Here is a 15779-nt window from a genome sequence, read left to right as displayed (position 1 = left end):
CGTCATTCATGTCAGGTCTGGTTTGCGAGTGGCGGTTGGTAGTTGGTAGTTGGTAGTTGGTAGTTGGCAGTTGGATGTGGTCTGGTGTTGAACAGGGCGGGCAACAGGTCAACAACATTGAACGGTTGGTTCGATGGTTCCAGTCAATTTGATCTTGTCTCCGGCCAGTGACAAATGGGCCAGAGAGACCAGGCAGGCCACACCTGCACATGCACCCACACTTCATCCATCAATCTGCTGACAATGATGGAATTGGCTCTAGCGTCAGCTTGCAATCCTCCCAAAAAGATAAGAAATGGCACTTAATGGTCGGGTTGTGGGTTTTTTGGGTGTGGTGGATCAAGCCTCTCGCAGCCTGACAAGTCTCTGGGCGGAGCGAGTTCCTCGCTTGATGCTTGCTTGATACGCTCAAATTGCTGATAACTCATGCATCGTCTTGCTTCGGTAAACGGGAGGCGCTGGCTCCTCCACATCCAGACAATGGTCGGTTTTGGTTTTGCGGACGCCACATGCACTTTGAGGGGGCTCCTCCAGGCTGTTGGCAATAAAACGAGGATTAGTCCAGTCTCTCTATTGGCACCAGGTCGTTGCTTCCCAACTGGCGCCGTCAAGTCTGAGTCCGGAATGCCACGGCGAACTTGCGGAAACGGGTCAGTTCCGAATGCAACTCGTAGGGCACACGGTGTCTCAACCATCTGCTTAATCCTACTGCACCGAGGCGTTATTTTACTTTATTCTTATTTGAAGTACAGTACTCTAAATAATGTACTTCCAGTGTTTGGTACATCTTCAAATGCCCTGTTCATTGTAGCCCCATCATCCAAGCAATGAATTGATGAATGCTTGTGCCTGACCGTTGTCCATGTCTCCATCTCCCCTCTTTCCAATGGCGCCACCGAACCAACATGGACATCGATCACAGCTCATTGACTCAACTTGCCGCTCGTGATTCATCCTCTCCAACTCAAAATGCCCCGTCTGTCAATTCAACGCACAGCCGGGGTATCAACCGTATTGAGCGTCAATACACGCGACAGTGCGGGTCATTCCCCAGGATCGGATCCCATTCACCAATCCCTCCATACATGAGCTGTTTACTCCGTCAATCTGTGTATCCGCTGAGAATGGGGTCCAGTCTGTCTGGTCGAGCTCCATGAAGAGTCTGGTTCCATGTCCGTCTTGGCAGCCAAACCCTGTCAAGTTGCAAACTAAAAGTGTTGGACCAGAGCGCATGAACTTTGTCGGCTCATCTAGACCAAGTTCTAGTTAACTGCCACCATTGAACCAGGCTCTGAAATCAGCCACCTGTCATATTCCCAGCTAAAGAAGGCAGTGTTTCCCCAAGCAATCAATTGATAGTTTGGCCGTGGACTGGACAAAACAGGATACCTCTCAAAACTTGGAGTCATCCAGTCCCTTCTTCAGGCACCACAAACCACCCCAACCTCCATCGTGCGGATGGTCCATCTTGGCGACCCCTTTCTTCAATTCGCTCCGGCAATCGCAGACCAACAATTGAAACTTCTAACCCCTAATAATACCTTTGTGGTCGGATATTTCTAGAGACGTTCGTGTCGATCAAGATCAACCTGGTGGCGTCACTCCGTTCAGCCACTTCCAACCAGCGCTGTGACAATGAATCGTATGCCGCGTGGGTGAAATACGCCGTGGCTGGGCCTTCGGCTGTCGCTGACACCTCCCTCCTAGTCAATCCACGTAAGAGATTGGGAGAGACGTCGCTCCTTTTTGCTAGAACGTAGAATGCCGGCATGCCTCATTCCAAGAATGTTGAGTTCCGTCGAAGGTTGACTAAGTCGTGGTTTGACTGTACTGGATAATCTAACGCACAGCGGCTACAAAACAACTTCACACTCCAGCAGCCAAAGAATCATGCACCTTATACATGGCAGAAATGGTATTTTCTTCTACTTCAAACTAGATAATATCACCGCCCATATGCAAACAGACGCCATTTAACCTCCTCTCGAGGCTTATGCAGATACAGTCTTACTATCCCCAATAATATTTCCATGTGCATCCCGCGGTTTACGCTTCCAACCCGTCGAGAAGAGCTTGCCCAGGTCGAATCGAGGGAAAGGATGCGCCTCAGTGTTGATGACAACCTTGTCCAAAGGCAGTAAATCGTTGGGTGAGAAGAGGAGGTATAGGTATTTCAAGGTTTCGGCCTGAACACATGTGATTAGCAGCTTGCTTCAAGTTACACCACGTGTGGAGGGTACACAACATGGCAGACGTACCAGCCAGAAGCTTTCCATATTGTCCCTGGTTACAGGGGGAACCGTGTTTGCATTGCTTAAGCTCGTAAAGCCACCTTCATTCTCAACAGCCGTATAGTTGACAAACGATTCAAACATTTCCCATCCCCATTCACGATACTTGATGTCACCAGTTATTCTCCACATATAGAAGAGACTCTCGACCGTTTCTGGTCGCTGCAGGTTGTGGACATCGTTCGGTTGGACTTGGAAGTCATCTCGCCAAGAAGCGTGAGGGTCAGAGTCAAATGTCTCTGGGGGATGGTGTGGTGCAGACTCTGGTAGGGGAGGATCCGCAATCCTGAAGTATGTAATCTCTGCTGCCAATCCAGTTGCCATGACTTTATACATGCCCCAGCATGTTTGCATCAGCTCCCGGGCGAGTTTCATTTCGGTATCCTTCTTCTTGTTCCAAGATGGGAGTTTGCGCGCTTCAGCTTCGGTAAGACCGCCGGTAGCCCCCAATGCAATCGTGCCAGGCATAAAGCATACAAGGTGGTCCATCTTTGGCGAAAGATAGCCGTCTAATCCGCTAGGCCGTTCTCCAATGATGGTGTAGCCAGTCGGTTCAGTGTAAGTAATGAGATGCTTGCGAACACCTTCAAGCGCTTCATCCCACATTTGTTCGTACACCGGTTCCTGCTTATTCGTCTGGAGGTACTGCTTGATCAGGTACTCATAGTACGAATCACCTCGGCTTCCCAAGCGGATATTCGAGCCTCGGAACTCCCCAGTCGTGGCATAGAGGTAGATGGGAACCAACCCACCCTTGGGATTGTTATTGTCTACAACTTCCATCACCTTCTCAACCTTCTCCCAGAAATTTGTTTCACCAGTCAGCTTTGCAAGGTATTTGAACTCGAGTTGTACCGTGGTTGCTTCGGCCGTGGAAGAAGCACCGCCGTCCGCATGGGAGGGTAGGCCTTGCATTTTTCCAAGATTCACGCTGGCGTAAGGTACGCCGGACTCAGACTCGAATGCGGACATTAGTCGGTCAGCTAGATCCTTAGCCTTCTCCAGGTAGAGATCCTCGCCTGGCTTCCCTGGGTCGTCGTCCTTTACAGGTGCGAGGTTGGGATACTCGTTAGATAGGTAATGAGCTGATAAGAGACCACCAAGCATGCGAATCGTTGTTTCGAACGTATTGACATCCTGGTCCTGGTCCCAAGTCAAAGATTTTGACAGCCATTCTCGTGCATGCTCCACTCGAGATGTCAAGTTCATCAACATCATTGTGTCCAAGGAATCAATTATAATCCAACCCAGTCCCTTGGGCGCCATGTTCTTGCCCGTCTTCGAAATTGGGTGATACTCGTCATAGCCTAATAAACAAATTACAATTAGCACCTGTGCAACGTAAAATGTAGGCCAATGATCAAAAGCTCCAAGAAACCGTACCCCAAGCATAGCGCGAGTATGTATCCCAACTCAACTCGAACGCTTCAACAACGCTCTTCCGTCTCTCGTCCCAATTGGCCACCTTGTTAGCCTTGGACATGCCCAGCCATGCCCATGTAGATTTCGACGTCGACGACCGCTTCTTGTCATTGCCACCGATGAACCCCGTCAGCCAGAGAAAGGTCAACAGCGCAAGCGCAATTGTGCTTAACACTCGTTTTCTTCTCCACCAGCGTTTCCTTCCGTATCCGTACGGCTTGTCTTTGTACATCGGCAGCGAATCGTCTTCGAAATAATGAGACACCTTGCTCTGCACGCCATCCATGAAACCGCCGGCGCCAGCACTCCTCTTGCCTCGTGACAGTGTCGCCCATGCTCTGTCCTCCAAGTCTCGATGGGGTGCTACAAAGTTGGGGACATTCTTCGGGATGTTGAACGACATGTCGAGGGCCGTTGCGCCGACCTGCGCTGCCGTGGTTCTGATATTCTGGACAGCTTGAAAAGCAGTGGCTTTAAAGACGTTCTTACGGTGGATATCGAACGGATCGCGGATCATTGGGCCGGCTGCCTCATGTCGTGGTGGATACGAGAAGCCACCTTTCGACACTCTCGATGAGAGTATCAGGACCGAAGGCAAGCTTTAGTGTCGCGTTTTGAAATGTTTATGCTGTTTTCGAATGATACAGCTTGCGTGCAATAGAGAATATTGCCTGGAGTAACAGCAATATTTCTTGTTGTATAATCGTTCAGAATAATCAGACGCAAGGTCGACGTGATGCGCTTGAAGAGGACATGTATGCCGAAGCCAAGAAGCAGCTTCCTAAAGTTGGTGGCCGGATCTGGTGCCTGCCTGTCTCCTGACGTCTGCAAGTGGTTGCCCTCGGTGCATGTCTAGCGCCAACCCGCCAGACCAGACCACGCACAGAGGCCATTGAGGCACCAGACCAGACTCCACACCCAGCTCCAGTCCGCTATCAAATCCCACCTTGCAGGCACGGCCTTTCCAGTCTGTTGACAGATTTATATGACTTCGAATTCGCAACATGCCTTTTATTTTCAAACCTTCATGTCTAGAAAAAGAGTGGCACCGACCCTGAGAGAAAATCAAGTGATTCCAATCAACCACATATCGTTTCTCCCCTGGCACACGCCCGTCATTGCGTGGGCCACAACACTTAGGCGGAAACTCGAAACTCACTCAAACCACAAGAGAGGCCAACGATCAGCCCACCATCCTGGTTATGGACATCGAAAATTATCCATCTCTAAACCCAGACGAGTTTGCAGAAGCTTGTCATCACCTTGATAGCCAATACTGCCATGCGACTTTGGGTCCCCTAAGAAAGCGATGGAAACTCCGGGTCTGTAGGGCTCTGGACACTATGTTTTCGACTGATGGAGAATATACTACGTATGTTCAGATCCTTCGTCCGCTAGAGGCGCAAGATGATCTCGATCTCGATTTGGACAGTTTTGCAATATCCCCTTCTACAGCAAGTGATGATGTTCCAGAAGCAGACGACAAAATGATCGAGGACGAATCAGACGAGGTACGCAGAGTACATATTTGAACTATTTATATCAAATCCTTACTTTAGTCCTAGGCCACCGTCGTTAGGCCCGCGTCCCACGACATGGGATATGTGACATATGAAATTCACCTTCATCCCACATACAGGGTTCCATGCCTATGGTTTAGTCTCCATGGCCTCCCTCCACATGAGCCTGCCTTCAATATTGACACCGTATTCCGTCGCCTTGTTCCGGATGAGTACAAGGAGGGTCTCCGAGGACTGGGAGGAATCGGCGGCATCTCCGCAGATGTAAGTTTCTGCCACTATTTTTAATAACCAGTTTGTCTCATCTAAGTCGTTCGTTGTAGCACCATCCCATCACCGGAGTCCCAACATTCTTTGTACATCCATGCTTGCTCGGAGATGCCATATCGAACTTCAAGTGTTCCAGAAAGGACTACTTGATGGTTTGGCTCGGCTTAGTTGGAGGTTGTGTGGGACTTTGGGTACCCAAGGAGATGGCAATTCAATGAAATCATGTGGTGGGTATCTTCAGCCGCATGGTCTGTTGTCGACATGCAAATATGTTCGTCAGATTTGTCCGGCGCTCATTCGTCGTCACTGTCTTCCTCCATTGCTACATCGCCTTCACTATCCTCGTCTTCATCTTCCTCGTCTCGTCCTCGCTTTTGGCCACGGCTCTCGGGCGTCCCTGCGTCATTCATGACATGGTCCACGGCCGCAGGTGGTTTGGTAGGAGCTGATCCAGGCAGTGGTGCGTTGAAGATACTCTGCTGAAGCTGTGTCTGCTCGACTACAGCGGCGCCCGACGCGTTGGGCATCTTGAAAGTTCCGTCCAACTTGGAAACAAAGTGCGACTTTGACTTTGCATATTGGATTTTCTATAATGCGTGTGCTTGTCAGTAAAACTACCCGTTCCTACAAAGTGTTCGCAAGCTCTCACAAGTTGTTTGCCCAAGAACTCTTGACCCTCTAGGGATCTCATGGCCTGCGTGGCTGTTTGTACATCCCGGTAGACAATATGTGCTTGCCCTCGCATGGACATAGTTTTCAAGGCTACCACGTCCAGAACAGGACCATATGTCGAAAAGAGCATGTAAAGGGCAGTTCGAAGGTCGGCTTTTTGGATTTTTGACGACGCTAGGTTCGTTACATATAGACTGGGAAGTTTAGATAGCGTTCTGAGTGGAATTGGGGGTTGTCTCTCACGTCTGGTTGGGCGGAATCGGTTGAACTTTGGCTGGGAGGGACGCATTCGGCACCAAGCCGCGGGTCGGAACTGCTGTGGCCATGGCGACTCAATGGCTATAGATTCTCGATAGAATAGATTAATACAATTTCTATTGTTATGTATACTGTCGGATAGCGGTTAGGGATTCGGGTTCGCCGTGCGTCGCGCGTTGTGCCGTCCTGAAAGGCTGGGTTTGATTTCTGAATGGAGATTTTCCGTCCTGCCTGGCGATGTTGTGGTGGCATGCGAGCAGCTGGGTGGCCCGAGCTCCACCCTCCGCGAAGGTACGTACCCTCGTCCTACGTAAGTCTGCTCATGACACCCCGCCATCATCATCGTCACAATCATCATTCATTTCCATCTCACGACCTCCCTCTTCCAACTCCGATAGTAGAGAGCTACTCCTATCGCCTAAGCTCTAATCAGTCACCATGGCAGCTCCCGAAGTTCATCACTTGTTCCATAACCCCATTGCGGATCACTCATTCTCTGCGGACCATAGCACCCTCGCCGTTGCACGGGACTCCTACGTTGAATTATATGGACGAGTTGGCAATGCATTCAAGCTCAAAGATGAGCTGAAGGGCCACGATAAGACTGTCACCAGTGTGGACATTGCGCCTAGCAGCGGCCGTATCGTCACTTGTTCGCAGGGTATACGCTCCAGCTCTCAATACCTTGCGGTGTGCATCTTTGAGCTAATGCAGTGCAGACCGAAATGCCTTGGTATGGGAACCGTCCCCTACAGGATACAAGCCTACTCTTGTGCTTCTCCGAATCAGCCGAGCCGCCACTTTTGTTCGATGGTCTCCTTCCGAAACGAAGTTTGCCGTCGGGTCCGGTGATCGTGTCATTGCCATCTGCTACTTTGAGGAGGAAAACGACTGGTGGGTGTCGAAGCACCTGAAGAAGCCCATTCGCAGCACCATCACGAGCGTTGCATGGCACCCCAACTCTGTGTTGCTTGCCGCCGGTTCGACCGATGCCCACGCAAGAGTCTTCTCTAGCTTCATCAAGGGAGTCGACACCAAGCCCGAGCCCAGTGGTTGGGGTGAGAGGCTTCCGTTCAATACTGTCTGCGGAGAGTTTCTGAACAATTCTGCTGGCTGGGTGCATTCCGTGGCGTTCTCCCCAAGCGGAAATAGCCTTGCTTTTGCCGCTCACGATAGCAGTGTCACTGTTGTCTATCCCTCTGCTCCTGAGCAGCCTCCTCGTGCCATCCTGACCGTTTCCACCCAGCTTTTGCCGTTCAAGAGTTTGATCTGGAAGAGTGAGGACGAGATTATTGCCGCCGGATATGATTGCGAAGCCTTCCGCTTCAAAGGCGGCGAGTCGGGCTGGCAGCTAGCTGGTCCTGTTGAGGTGAAGGGCCGTGATGCCGGAGCACAGCGCGAAGAATCCGCGCTGAATATGTTCAGACAGATGGATCTCAGGGGTAAAACCAAGGATGACACACAATTGAAGACTGTTCACCAAAACACCGTTACTACTATCCGCCCGTTTGAGTCTGCTGGTGGTCGTGTCACCAAGTTTAGCTGTAAGTCGATTCTATGCGGTCTTTCACTTATCAATTTTTTTTGGGTTCAAATTGCTAACTGTGCTACAGCAAGCGGTGTGGATGGACGTATCGTAATTTGGAACGCCTAAATAGACGCATATAGAATTGAGCTCTGTCCTCTAGATAGTTACCGACAGCAATATTGAGCTTGGTTTTAAGTTCAATGTCTTTAAGCTAAACACGATTCTTAGGGCCAATGCACCATGTGAAGAGACGTGCATCTCAGTGCTGGGCATGTTGAATACAGTGGACAATTCACGACACGAGACACGTATTGTACAGTTTTACGAGTTTGATTTGCTCCGGCTAAACCTAGCTAGACCTTTATTTCTTCAATTCAGGCTCAAGGGAGAGCAATGGCTTCAATCTCAACGTCGACGTTCTTGGGGAGGGTCTTGACAGCGACGCAGCTGCGAGCGGGCTTGTGGGCAAACCACTTCTCGTAAACAGAGTTCATCTCCTAGAATCATGGTCAGCTTCAAGTCATCAGTAAATTCGGATAAACAGAAGCACATACAGCGAAGTGGGCCATATCGGAGAGGAAAATGTTGCACTTGACAACCTTGGGGATAGAGGAACCAGCCTCCTTCAGAACAGCCTCCAGGTTCTGGCAGCACTGCTTGGTCTTGTCGGCGATGGAGCCCTCGACCATGGTGCCCTCAGCGGTGAGGGGGATCTGGCCAGAGCAGTAGATGGCCGTCGGGGTCTTGATGGCCTGGGACTGCATTGTTTGAATAGCGCCATTAGCATTCAGTCCAACCGCGGGCTAACATTTCCGGCGACAGCTGTACTCACGTAAGGGCCGACGGCTAGAAGTTACAGAACAAGCGTATCAGCATATCGAACGCACATCGGAAGACCGAAAGGGTGAGCACTCTGTCGAGCAAAAACTTACGGAAAGGAGCGTCCTTGGTGAAAATGATCTGCTGGTCCGCCATTGTGGATTTGGTACGAAAGTAGACTGGAATTGGTGTGAATTTTGGTACTCTAGCTGTCGATGGTCGAGAAGCTACGATGATGCCTCGGATTGAGGATCGCGGAGCAAGCCGAGAAGCAATCGACGACATACCTGTTTAGAGAAACGCAGAGTTGTGCGTAAGTAAGTGGTACTTTTCTGGGTGAAGAAAGGGGGCCAGATGTTTGGTTATCCTACAGAATGTGTGATGGAGAAGTGCAACGGGTGCCAGAATGGGGGATTGGGTTTGCAGATAAACGATTTCGAAGCTCCTGCTCTCTCCGGCAGCCGGCGTGGGTTGTGCTCTGGATCTTTGGAGCTTGGGGAATGATTGATTGAGATTCGTCTTCCACCCCGCCGCGGGGCAACAGATCACAGCACTTGAGGGGAGTTGGCCTGGGCTGGCGGGTTCTGGCGGCACAAATGGCGATCAATTGGTGTGAGCGTGGCCCACTTGTGTGCGGCTTGGGGCAGGTTGAATGTCTTTGTAGGTAATTTGTTACGTACAATGTACGTTGCGTTTACTTGGTGTGACGGGATCGGTGTTGCGTTCGCGACATTCCGAGGATGGGTTAGGAGATGGCCATGGGGGTTTGCTCGGAGCGCCCCGGAGAGTCGGAGAGTCCAATTGTGGTGAATGAAGGGCATGAGGGAAGGGAATCCGGGGACACTCAGATACGGCTGCATAAAAAGAAATAATTTACTACTTAAGTACGGAACAGGTGATCAGTAGGAATGACGGGTGGTCTTGAGTTACACATGGAACGAGGAATGGATTGTCCATCTTTGGCATTGAAAAGAAGTGATATGTATCTCCGGCAGTAACACTCAAGGGACGTGCAGTATTGACGCCCACCTCAATGCTTTGACGCATGAATGCATCTTGTGCCGACGGTGCACTTGAAGCAATGGAAGTTTGGACACCGTGTTTGAACGGTCAATTGACTTTTTAGTTATTGTATCATCGTACCGAGTGGCTCATTGAGCTCACGCCAGAGTCGTTGAGATTGAAAAATCGTTGGCAAAGTGACATATCGCCACTTGGGCAGCCTCAAGGTGCCAATTGTACCAGACTGCTCTTCACCCAAGGTGGTTCATCAAGTTTGCTTCGCTTCGAAGTGGCCAGGTCAGCGGATTTTACTCTACAATCTTCAGGGACGAGAACATGGCAACCTCTGACTGTCGAAATACTGTGATATATGAGCATGCTTTCTGCAATGGCTGACAGAGACTCTGGCATCCGATTTGTGGCAACTCCCACTTATTAGCTCACCACTCAACCAGGAGTTCGTTCCACGCTTGCAATACGATCAGGGCAATGGAATGTTATGCAGGGGCAAGGTCAATTTCTTAGCGTGTGGCTCGTGTTTGGCATCCCAGGACACGGTGCCAGTATGGACAATGGACTGAATATTGATTGAGCGAAAGACACATTTGAGCTTGGCCTGCAAAGCTCCTGGCCTGCGGGTCCACCATCGCGCATTTGAACCAATCACCTCCTCCCCCTTCTCCAGCTCTGGCTCATGGCATTAGGAGTTTTGGCTTCGGTGCGCCTGGGAACAGTCTAGTCCAGGAGCTTGCACATGTTTGGCTGGCGCCTGGCGTCTTGTGGTCCCAGTTCAGGGCGGCTTGTTGGACCTTGACACGTTGTGCATTCAAATGTTGTCGTTGTCGTCTTTTGGTCCAGCTTCAATCATTCGTTTTCAAGCATAAAGGGAGGCCAACCTTTTTAGCATATCGTACCCAAGCCTTCAATACACATATTTACGTGTCTTGATTTGGCGGTTCTCTTCTTTTATTTCTCTTCTTTTATTTCTCTTTGTGTCTCAATCCTTTGTTTGATCCAGATCTTGGCGTCGTAGCCTCCCCGATTTGTGAGTGCCTATGGTCCCTGCTTCCTGCTCCTATCATCCGTCGTGACACCAGTGCGATGGCAATTCACGAGTGCAGAAATTGCATCCATCTTATCTAATCAAATTGACGGTCGCCGCTAACCGTTTGCTATTTTGCATTTATAGAATTATGGCCCGTAGCCAAACGCCGCAAGGCAGCTTACGGCAAAGAAATGTTGGCCCCAAAAGGACGGACTCGAACGACTCCGCCGCCCCTGAGGTAGAGCTTGACAAGCTTGCGAAGGCTGCGATGAAGAAGAATACGTCTACCTGCGAACGAGATCACTGGGCCGCCTTCTCCTTGACAACCATTCTGGCATTCGTCACTAGATTCTGGGGAATTAGCCATCCCAATGAGGTGGTGTTTGACGAAGTCCACTTTGGCAAGGTAGGTGACTTGAATACCGAGGCGAATCAGGCGTACTTCTTTTTTTTTTTTTTTTCGCTAACAGTCGCAACATAGTTCGCCTCATACTATCTTGAACGAACCTACTTCTTCGATGTCCATCCTCCCTTTGCCAAGCTTCTGTTCGCCTTCATGGGCTGGTTGGTCGGTTACGATGGTCACTTCCACTTCGAGAACATTGGCGATTCCTATATTGACAACAAGGTTCCTTATGTGGCTTTCCGAGCACTTCCCGCCATCTTGGGGGCCTTGACTGTGTCTGTTACGTATCTCATCATGTGGGAATCTGGTTACAGCGTTCCTGCTTGCATCATTGCCGCCGGGCTAGTCCTCTTTGACAACGCGCACATTGGCCAGACCAGACTGATTCTCCTCGATGCCACTCTGGTTTTGGCAATGGCGTGCAGTCTTCTCTTCTACATCAAGTTTTACAAGCTCCGCCACGAACCGTTTAGCCGCAAGTGGTGGAAGTGGCTTATCCTCACTGGCTTTGCCCTGTCCTGCGACATGTCCACCAAGTACGTCGGTCTCTTTGCCTTCGTAACCATCGGTGCCGCCGTCATCATTGATCTATGGGATCTGCTCGATATCAAGCGCCCTGGTGGCGCCATCAGCCTTCCTCGCTTTGGACAGCACTTTGCTGCTCGAGCTGTGGGCCTAATTATTCTTCCATTCCTATTTTACTTGTTCTGGTTCCAAGTCCACTTTGCTGTCTTGTCTAGATCTGGTCCTGGTGATGACTTCATGTCACCCGAATTCCAAGAGACATTGAGTGACAACGTCATGTTGGCAAACGCTGTTGACATTCACTACTACGACACCATCACGATCAAGCACAAGGAGACCAAGGCCTACCTGCACAGTCATACCGACCGCTACCCTCTACGCTATGATGATGGTCGTGTTTCTAGTCAGGGTCAACAGGTCACTGGCTACCCTCATAATGACACCAACAACCATTGGCAGATTCTTCCCTCTAGTGACGACAAGCAAATGGGCCGAATTGTCCGAAACAACGAGGCGGTTCGATTGAGGCACGTTGGTACCGACACCATTCTCCTGTCGCACGATGTAGCTTCTCCTTACTACCCTACCAACCAGGAGTTCACCTGTGTGTCTCAAGAAGATGCTTATGGCTCTCGAATCAACGACACCCTGTTCGAGATCCGAATTGAAAACGGCAAGGATGAGCAGGAGTTCAAGACCATCGCCAGCTATTTCAAACTCATTCACTTCCCCAGCAAAGTTGCCATGTGGACTCACGCCAAGCCGCTTCCCGACTGGGGTTCCCGTCAGCAGGAAATCAACGGCAACAAGCAGATAGCTCCTAGCTCCAACATCTGGCTGGTCGAGGACATTGCCACTCTCCCCGCTGACGATGCCCGCCGACAGAAGCCCGAGCGCCAAGTCAAGACGCTTCCCTTCTTGCGCAAGTGGTTCGAGCTGCAGAGATCCATGTTCTACCACAACAGCAAGCTGACCAGTAGCCACCCTTATGCCAGCCACCCGTATCAGTGGCCGTTCCTGTTGCGTGGTGTCAGCTTCTGGACTCAGAATGACACCCGTCAGCAAATCTACTTTGTCGGTAACCCCATTGGTTGGTGGCTCGCGAGCAGTTTGTTGGCTGTCTATTTGGGTATTATTCTCGCAGACCAGATTTCTCTTCGCCGAGGCATCGATGCTTTGGATCACCGTAAGTTGTCGCCTTTATGTATGCGAATGGGGTCTTGATGCATTCTGTTAACAATTGATGTCAGGTACCCGCTCCCGCTTGTACAATTCTACTGGTTTCTTCTGGGTCGCATGGGCTACGCATTATTTCCCCTTCTACGTAATGGGTCGTCAGCTGTTCTTGCACCACTATTTGCCAGCCCATCTTGCCTCGTGCTTAGTCGCTGGTGCCCTCGTCGAGTTCGTGTTCAATGCGGAACCAGCGGATGAGCCAAAGCCTAGAAAGAGCCCCAAGAAGCACCTTACGGCCCGCGAGAGATTTGCCGGCCAGAGCATGATGGGAGCCTGGATCGCCAGTGGCGTCGTGCTGGCTGTCGTCCTTGCCGGCTGGTGGTTCTTCCTCCCACTGACATACGGCTATCCTGGCCTGTCAGTTGAGCAGGTTGTCCGAAGGAAGTGGCTCGGATACGATCTGCACTTTGCAAAATAAGCCAAAGCCGGAAACGTATTACGACTCAAATACTGAATTGCAACAAAAATGGAAACATAGACTAGATACATATGTTTCTGGGGGGAGTAATGTGCGTGGATACATTGGTCAATGTAATTGTGACGACTACAGAATAAATGGGTGCAACAGAAGGTATGTGGGCGTAGAATTTGGCGGAATGGACGGTGATAGTAAAATCTAAAAGTCATTGAAACATGTCCAGGTGTGGATATTATGAATCAAATTTTCGGGTTTTCGAAACCAACCGCATGGCTCACGGAATCAAGTTGTAGTGACTAGATGTTGCCATAATATCGCTCCTTTCTACCAATTAATTGTAGTGATAGACATATCGTCGATTTGCGATGGTGATGAACATATTATACTACATACATGTATACATACATGTATACATACATTTGATATCAATTGATCAATTAATGGTACGGAGTCAATACAACGACTTGACGTGTAATCTGGCCTGGTCAACTGGTGTCTTATGGCAGCCGCAAAAGCTCAGGGCCCACTAAACATTGAACCCCATTTACGCGACTCCTGACGGAGTAGTTTGCCCCTGGAAAGGCAGAGTCTTGGCATGTGGAATGGCGTCTGGCGACATCCAAGTGTGAACACATGCCAGAAGCCATGTCTCGACCACCTCAACCCTTGAGATCCGCGCATTACAAACTCTCAAAATTCAAAATCTTGACCATTTCTCGACCTCAACTGAGGCTTTTATGGTCTCGGCGCAATGATATTTTACGATTGCAGCTCCTAGCATTACTAGCAAACGGACAACACATCACAGCTTGGTCATGGTGCTTCCCCAATCCGACCGCGACGCCGCACAGGAAGAGCAATCATGGTCTTCAATCCAGCTAACTGGCTCTACATCCGTCGCATCCTCCGCCTGCGTATCACGAGAGTAGCCTTCTTCCTCTTCCTCCTCTTCAACTTCCTCGACGTACTGCGCATTCATCACAACCTCAGCCACAGCCATGGCCAACGCCGGTCAAAACGTCCCGGCCCGTCGCGACCCCACGAGCGAATCTACATTGCGAGCATGCATTTCAACAATGGCGAGATCCTAAAGAGCCATTGGAACGACGCGGTCATTGGACTGACAGAGACGTTTGGCCCCAAGAACGTCTTTGTCAGTATATTCGAAAGCGGCAGCTGGGACGATAGCAAAACCGTGCTGAAGGAGCTAGATCGGGACCTGGAAAAGAGAGGTGTCCCGCACCGCGTTGAGGTGTCGGATGTGACGCACCAGGATGAACTGGACAGCGCGAACAAGGGCGACGGTTGGATAGACACGCCGAGGCATAAGAAGGAGTTGCGGCGCATTCCGTACCTGTCGAGATTGAGGAACAAGACGATTAAGGATTTGCTGGATCTTCATAAGCAGGGTGTTACGTTTGACAAGGTGCTGTTTCTGAATGATGTGGTGTTTACGGTATGAGATTCGTGTGAAAGATGGATGATGCTGTTACTGATTTATGGTTTTGCTAGGTCGACGATGTTTTGACGTTGATGGAGACGAATGGGGGTGAATATGCAGCGGCTTGCTCGTTGGATTTTTCCAAACCCCCTCTGTATTATGATACGTTTGCGTTACGGGACATTGAAGGCCATGGACATGTTATGCAGACATGGCCGTATTTCAAAGCCAGGACATCGAGAAACGCCCTGGTGAGCAACACGGACGCCGTGCCCGTCACTAGTTGCTGGAACGGCATTGGTACGTCTGGATGACGCCCTCTTTCCCAGCCGAGATATGAGCTGCAAACAAACCTAACGCTGCTACAGTCGTCATGCCCGCTGAGCCCTTTGTCTCTTCAACCAAGCTCCGCTTCAGGGGGGTGCCAGACTCCCTCGCAAGCTACCACCTCGAAGGCTCCGAGTGCTGCCTCATACACGCCGATAATCCCCTCTCCCGGACCCTTGGCGTCTATCTCAACCCCCGCGTGAGGGTTGGCTACAACCCCGCTGCGTATACTGCCACACATCCCGCTGGCTCGTGGGTATCCGCGTGGGATATCTTCATGGGAATTTGGAGGAACCGATTAAAGCGTTGGACGTCGGTTACGTTTGAGGGGATGGTGGTGCGGTCGAGGGTTAAGCGCTGGGAAAGGGAAAAGAGTGGGAATAGTGAACCGGGTGTGTTTTGTTTGATTAACGAGATGCAGGTTTTGGCTCACAATGGGTGGGCGCATGTATGAGTAATTGGGGCTGATGCATTGAAACTTCACTGGCATTTCTACAGGGGTTTATATAAACACCAACTGAAGCTGAGTCTGAGACATTATGAAATAAGGTTGATAATGTATTCGATATCCCTAATTATCGCTGTTGACCTTCACTAAA

General features: G+C 50.4%; 8 protein-coding genes across 8 annotated transcripts; 4 read left to right on the top strand and 4 right to left on the bottom strand.

Annotated features, from left to right (window-relative positions):
- Positions 1 to 816: 816 nt before the first annotated feature.
- On the bottom strand, positions 817 to 1233 carry VFPPC_00496 (hypothetical protein; the record flags this gene model as incomplete). The annotated part of the gene is made up of 2 exons (XM_018280504.2): positions 817 to 978; positions 1021 to 1233. 2 exons carry the CDS (start codon positions 1231 to 1233, stop codon positions 817 to 819), a joined length of 375 nt encoding a protein of 124 aa, XP_018148636.2.
- Positions 1234 to 1991: 758 nt separating this feature from the next.
- Positions 1992 to 4230, bottom strand: VFPPC_00495 (mannosyl-oligosaccharide 1,2-alpha-mannosidase; the record flags this gene model as incomplete). Its single annotated transcript, XM_022428177.1, has 3 exons — positions 1992 to 2186; positions 2259 to 3598; positions 3675 to 4230. 3 exons carry the CDS (start codon positions 4228 to 4230, stop codon positions 1992 to 1994), a joined length of 2091 nt encoding a protein of 696 aa, XP_022284675.1.
- Positions 4231 to 5056: 826 nt separating this feature from the next.
- On the top strand, positions 5057 to 5721 carry VFPPC_12795 (autophagy-related protein 10; the record flags this gene model as incomplete). The annotated part of the gene is made up of 3 exons (XM_018290572.1): positions 5057 to 5224; positions 5279 to 5497; positions 5557 to 5721. The coding sequence occupies 3 exons, from the start codon at positions 5057 to 5059 to the stop codon at positions 5719 to 5721; spliced, it is 552 nt and encodes a 183-aa protein (XP_018148634.1).
- A 75-nt stretch (positions 5722 to 5796) lies between these two features.
- Positions 5797 to 6501, bottom strand: VFPPC_00494 (nucleotide-binding, alpha-beta plait; the record flags this gene model as incomplete). The annotated part of the gene is made up of 3 exons (XM_018280502.1): positions 5797 to 6090; positions 6153 to 6369; positions 6419 to 6501. 3 exons carry the CDS (start codon positions 6499 to 6501, stop codon positions 5797 to 5799), a joined length of 594 nt encoding a protein of 197 aa, XP_018148633.1.
- Positions 6502 to 6871: 370 nt separating this feature from the next.
- On the top strand, positions 6872 to 8087 carry VFPPC_00493 (ARP2/3 actin-organizing complex subunit Sop2; the record flags this gene model as incomplete). Its single annotated transcript, XM_018280501.1, has 3 exons — positions 6872 to 7094; positions 7153 to 7977; positions 8047 to 8087. 3 exons carry the CDS (start codon positions 6872 to 6874, stop codon positions 8085 to 8087), a joined length of 1089 nt encoding a protein of 362 aa, XP_018148632.1.
- A 254-nt stretch (positions 8088 to 8341) lies between these two features.
- On the bottom strand, positions 8342 to 8936 carry VFPPC_00492 (endoribonuclease l-PSP domain-containing protein; the record flags this gene model as incomplete). The annotated part of the gene is made up of 4 exons (XM_018280500.1): positions 8342 to 8458; positions 8516 to 8719; positions 8794 to 8807; positions 8894 to 8936. 4 exons carry the CDS (start codon positions 8934 to 8936, stop codon positions 8342 to 8344), a joined length of 378 nt encoding a protein of 125 aa, XP_018148631.1.
- A 2039-nt stretch (positions 8937 to 10975) lies between these two features.
- Positions 10976 to 13412, top strand: VFPPC_12794 (dolichyl-phosphate-mannose--protein mannosyltransferase 4; the record flags this gene model as incomplete). Its single annotated transcript, XM_018290571.1, has 3 exons — positions 10976 to 11233; positions 11309 to 12944; positions 13009 to 13412. 3 exons carry the CDS (start codon positions 10976 to 10978, stop codon positions 13410 to 13412), a joined length of 2298 nt encoding a protein of 765 aa, XP_018148629.1.
- Positions 13413 to 14274: 862 nt separating this feature from the next.
- Positions 14275 to 15634, top strand: VFPPC_12793 (polysaccharide export protein; the record flags this gene model as incomplete). The annotated part of the gene is made up of 3 exons (XM_018290570.1): positions 14275 to 14868; positions 14925 to 15153; positions 15222 to 15634. The coding sequence occupies 3 exons, from the start codon at positions 14275 to 14277 to the stop codon at positions 15632 to 15634; spliced, it is 1236 nt and encodes a 411-aa protein (XP_018148628.1).
- Positions 15635 to 15779: the final 145 nt, after the last annotated feature.

Source organism: Pochonia chlamydosporia, chromosome 1, assembly GCF_001653235.2.
Source record: "Pochonia chlamydosporia 170 chromosome 1, whole genome shotgun sequence".
NCBI lineage: Eukaryota > Fungi > Ascomycota > Sordariomycetes > Hypocreales > Clavicipitaceae > Pochonia > Pochonia chlamydosporia.
This window is presented reverse-complemented; position numbering and strand designations above follow the sequence as displayed.